Source organism: Podarcis raffonei, chromosome 14, assembly GCF_027172205.1.
Source record: "Podarcis raffonei isolate rPodRaf1 chromosome 14, rPodRaf1.pri, whole genome shotgun sequence".
Taxonomy (NCBI): Eukaryota; Metazoa; Chordata; class Lepidosauria; order Squamata; family Lacertidae; genus Podarcis; species Podarcis raffonei.
In genome coordinates, this window is record NC_070615.1 from 27757000 (window position 1) to 27762355 (window position 5356).

Genomic DNA, 5356 nt, shown 5'->3' on the forward strand with positions numbered 1-5356 from the left:
GCCTCGCCAATTTGAGGAATGACCGATGCTGCTCCTGCAGATGATCTCAGTGATCAAGCTGGGATATTATAAGGGTTCAGGCAATCCCCAAGGTAACCAGGACCAGTCTCTCTGACCCCAGCACCAGGTGCTTCCCAAACAAAAAGATGGTGCTCCTATAGACAACAGCAACACCCCTGACTCAAACCCCCAGTCTGGCTTGGTGCATCACTGAAAAATCAGGTGGGCAGAGGTGGGTGACGTCAGGTTCACCCGGCTTCCTCGCCTAAGCCAGATCAGCCCGCTCATCCACAATCACAGAATGGTGGAGTTGGAAGGGACCATGAGGATCATCTAGCACAACCCCCTGCAATGCAGGAATCGTTTGCCCAATGTGGGGCTCGAACCACAATGCTGAGATCAATCTATCCCAACATCAAATTGTGAATGGGCATGGATTTATTACAGATTGATTTGGCATCCAGCAACAGCATCAACAGGCCAGAGGGTTCAGTGGATATGCTGCCAGTAACCTCCGGTGGAGTGAGAGGGCTAGAACAAGGAACGGAGGCCAAACACCCAGGCCTCTGCCCCAGATGGTGGTCAACCCCACCACTCCCACTGTGCCTTCCCCTGTGCACCACCACCACTGGAATTGGGGCACCATCTTGAGCACTACCTGCCCACCCAGAAGCATTAATTAACACACCACCATTCACCTGTTAGGCGGCTGAGGAAGGCCCAGTGCTATATGCATCCCACATGATGTTACTATTAGGAATACAGTGGTACCTCGGGTTAAGTACTTAATTCATTCTGGAGGTCCGTTCTTAACCTGAAACTGTTCTTAACCTGAAGCACCACTTTAGCTAATGGGTCCTCCTGCTGCTGCCGTGCCGCCGGAGCACAATTTCTGTTCTCATCCTGAAGCAAAGTTTTTAACCCGAGGTACTATTTCTGGGTTAGCGGAGTCTCTAACCTGAAGTGTCTGTAACCCAAGGTACCACTGTACTATACAAGGAGAAACAAGGGACTGGGAACAGCTTTTCTCCCTCTCCCATGAAGGCCATGCTGTCTGGGGCTGATAGGAGGGAACCAAGTCAGGGAAGGCAATTTCTCCCTCTCTCTGGATTTGTGGAACCTTCCTGGGAAGAGAAATCTACAGGTCCTGCAGCAAACAGCTTTGCAGATTTTGGGGTGCTGGGGAAGTAACTGTGGGAGGGAGCAGGATGGGTCTCCTTGGAGGCAGGTCAAGGTCCCCTCATATTCACTGTGAGGGCAACTACTCAGGAGCCCTGGCCAAGGAGGGGAGGCAGTAGGAGCCAAGAGAGACTTGGAAAGAGAATTAGCAGCTGACAGGACTGTGTGAATTGCCTTCTGCACACTTCCCAAGCCCAGGGTGGCAACGATCAGGAGCAGAGCAGCGAAAAGTCACACCTTTGCAAATGAGGCCGCCTTTCCCACAGCTCCAGGGCTGGGGTCCCCCCTGTGGCCTTTGACCCCTCCCACAAACCTGCGAGGTGCCACTTCACACCTCCCAGGGCAGCATAAAGAGGACCCCTCCCACGTCCAGGCCAAAGTGGCCGCTGTCCTCCACTCATGTCCGGCTCTCCAGCACATCTCTTTGGCCAGGACCTCCTTGTCCCCAGCTGGGCCATGACATGGGGCCAGGCCGGCTCCTGCTCTGCCCCCTACACGGCTTACAGCCAGAGCCTGGTCCCAGAGCAGGCCCACCGCTGGCTCCCAAAGGCCAGGGCACCCCAGAGGGCACCATGCCTCGCTGCCGGCAGCCAGCGCCAGAGTGCCAGCCAGAGAGAGAAGCACCGCATGCGACGCCTGGCCCAGGCCCTGCACACCCTGCGCCTCTACCTGCCCACCTCGGTGGCACCCGCTGGGCAGAGCCTGACCAAGATCGAGACACTCCGCCTGGCCATCCGCTACATCACCCACCTCTCTGAGCAGCTGGGCCTCAGTGAGGAGGCACTGGCACAGAGGAGGGCAGTGCTGGCACGGCCTCACTGCCCCCTGTGCTTCTCAGGGCTTGGCTGCTGCCAGGCAAGGAGGTCAGACCAGGACACCACAGAGTCCCCAGCCCAGGACCGACCAGCCCCTGAGACTTGGATGGGCTCCCCACCCTGCCTGATCGGAATGGGTCAGGGGGTCCAGGTCCCCGACTCTAGAACCTGGCCACTGCCTCCTTGTGGCCTCCAGGATGAGACTCCTGCTGCCGTTGCAGAAACCTGGGTGCCTCCAGCGCCCTCTCTTCAGATCCAGGCCTCTCCTGAGCTGCAGAGGACTCCTTGCCCTCCCTCACCTTGCATGAGGTCGCCCATGGACAAACCAGGCAGAGTCTGGCCTGGGCCGCAAACAGCAGCAGATGCCCCTGTTGTCACTTGGGAAGGGCCAGCCTGGGACCTTGAAGAGCCACCTGGCTGCAAGGTAGGTGCTGCATGGGGGTGCCTCTCCTCCTGGCAAAGTGTCCCCTCTCAACCCCTGCCAGGGCCCGTTGCCCTTTTGCCTTGGTGGGGCTCCCTCCTTGCTCAGGACCACATTCCAGGACGCTAGACTTCCTGCAAGTCCCAAACTGCTGCTCGCCTTGGCACCAATGCTTTTGAAAAGCATCTACCCAAGACTGGCAGCACATGCACAACCCCCACCCCCCTATCAGGCACGGGAACCTGCCTTATGGGACTGGGGAAGGGGGTATAGGAGCAGCCCAGGGTGCCTACAGGCAGGCTGGCTTTGGGAGAAATCGGATCCTCCCAGACTGTGTGGCTCTGCAGTGGTACTCAGTAGGGAGAGAAACACACTTACTGTCAATGGACAAGAACACCTCATTTCTCCCTTTTCTCCACCATTGTATCTCGTTGGCTTTGTTGATTTTTGCGCACAAACGCTGATTTGTGCATTTGGCTCTGATGTTGTTTGTCAGCTGCCCTGGGTTGCAATACGAAGAAGGCTGCTGGGATGTATTTTTAACCAATTAATATGTCCAAAGACACTCTCTCTTAGTGCCTTCCAGATGTTTTCAACTGCAAGTCCCATCAGCCCCAGCCAACACGGCTGTAGGATGACCCTGGGGCTGATGAGAGATGTAGACAAAAATATCTGGAGGGCTGCAGGGTGGAGAAGGCTGGCCCGGAGGAACACCCCCCCCCCGCTGGTTTCCTTGCTGCAGCGAAGAGAGCAGGCTGCCCCCTGGTGGGGGGGAAAGTCCTTTGCATCTCCTGGTGAGCAGACGCTGTTGCGCCAGGCGGTGATCGCCACGTGGCTTTTGACCTCCTGCGGGTTCCCCAGCCCTGACTGTGGGTTGCACATGACACGAGTGCCCCACGGATGGAAGTGGGAGGCTGCTAGATCTCTCTGAAGCAGGCAGAGGGTTGCTACGGCTTTACTTGTTTTCATTTCGTAACTGGATACCGTATCGCTGGAAACCCACCCTTGGGAACAATAAAAATGTTAATTAATTAAAGATACAGCCAAGGGGAGGGGGGATTTGGTTTCCCTGCCTCCCAGGTGCAGTCCCTGAACTACATTTGAGCCAGGACTGGCTGGGATTTGAATAAGAAGTTCCAGCTCTGGGATATATGGAAAACATGCATTTCCCTGAGCATGTGCAGAGTAAACCAGGCCTTGATGGTTTCTAAATCCAGTACCATGTGAAATGATAAAACCCTATTTATGATTTGCATGCACCCTTTTTTATAAAGGGTCTTTAGCCATACCTTTCTTAAGATGAACATTCTCCTTGAATGTAAGAGCCCTCAATAACGTTTCTTACCCTTCTCTGATATCTTGTTCTATGTTATTATGTGTAATGGAACAGTCCATATTTTATAAGGTATTGACAACTTGGTGTGTTTTTTGATTTACTTATTTTTCTGGCGAGTGCATCTTTAAAAAGCATGAAATATCACTACACGCTGCAAACTGCTCAGTATAGGGAATGTAGGGGGAAGAGGGATAAGCAACAAAGAGTCCTGGTAATTGCAGTGCATTTCTACACGCAGCGTGCGTACCCCAGTGTGGTATACTGGTGGAAGTGTCAGACTGGGACCTAGGAGATCAGGGTTCAAATCCTCACTCAGCCATGAACCTCACTGGGGGACCTTCGGCCAGTCACTCGCTCTCAGACTAGCCTGAGCGCTGTTGTGGTGAATAACCAAAGGGGGGGGAGGGGGTATAAATGCAATTAATATATATTTATAATTTGTAAAAATAACACCAATAGGTCCCAGAACTAAGTTCACCCGACAGAGTGCTGCCTGATAGCTGCTTCTCCCTACCCACCTGTGACTCCTTTCTTGGCTTCCTCAGGACGGCACCTACAGAGCTACTTGGGACCTCCCCACCCAGCACCCTTCCTGTGGTTTCCTGTGGAGCAGCCAGACCTTAAGAGGGTGAGCCTGCTGGGTGAGAAGCAGCCACAGAGGAGAAGCCACAGCAAAGGAGGAGGTCCTGTGGTTGTCCTGAGCACCCTCCACCTGCCCTGAAGGCATCCTCGTCCCCATCAGCAGGAGATCCTCTTCTTCAGAGCTCCCAAACGCTGGGGCACGATCAGGACAGCAGCATCTTCTCTCTCTGGAGGTTTCCAGTCCAAAGATCCACTCTGACTGCAGCAAGCGCAATTGGGGACTTGGCTCCCAGGGACCTGCTGGGTTCTTCAAACCTTTGCTCAGCCACAAACTCATTGAGCCCTCTCTGTCTGGCCATTGCCCTACCTCACAGGGTTGTTGTGAGGGTCCACAAGGCCACACACTTAAAAGTAGCAAAAAAAACCTTGTATGATTAATAAGCGGCAGTCTTCTTGCTTGAATCCAAGGTTATTTTTGTTTGTTTTAGACCAGCGGTTCCCAAAGTAGGCAGAACTGCCCCCTCCCCAGGGGGCTGCTAAGAGGCAAGGGGGCAGCCAGGGATGCTGGTGGTGTAAATGACTACCAGACTTTGAAAAACTGGTATCACCAGATCAATTTCATCCATTTTGTTGAATTAATTAAACTTAATGGTTTTACTTGGATTTTGAATAAACGTGCAATTAATTGTTACTGCTTTGAATTTTATTGTGTTATTATCTTCCTAAGTGGGTAGTGCAAGCAGCTTTTATAGGGTAGAGCAGGGGCACTGGGGATGAGTTTATGGAACCAAGGGAAAGTGGCCTGAAAAGTTTGGGAATCACTGATTTAGGTTATCTCTCTTTCTCTTTCTCTTTCCCACTCCCCAACCCCAAAGACTTGGTCTCTTTCAATTCACAAAGATTTTTTTTTGGGGGGGATACACAGAGCTACAGAGAACCCCACCCCTCCCACTGATAAATTAAAGAACAGCCTGGGCATATAATTCAGGATACTATTTTTAATTTATAAAGTTAGGGTTTAAA

General features: G+C 52.8%; 1 protein-coding gene across 1 annotated transcript; it reads left to right on the top strand.

Annotated features, from left to right (window-relative positions):
• Window positions 1–1578: 1578 nt before the first annotated feature.
• LOC128401942 (mesoderm posterior protein 1-like) lies at window positions 1579–5024 on the top strand. Its single transcript, XM_053365595.1, has 2 exons — window positions 1579–2418; window positions 4297–5024. The coding sequence occupies exons 1-2, from the start codon at window positions 1579–1581 to the stop codon at window positions 4381–4383; spliced, it is 927 nt and encodes a 308-aa protein (XP_053221570.1). The 3' UTR covers window positions 4384–5024.
• The last annotated feature ends 332 nt before the right edge of the window (window positions 5025–5356 follow it).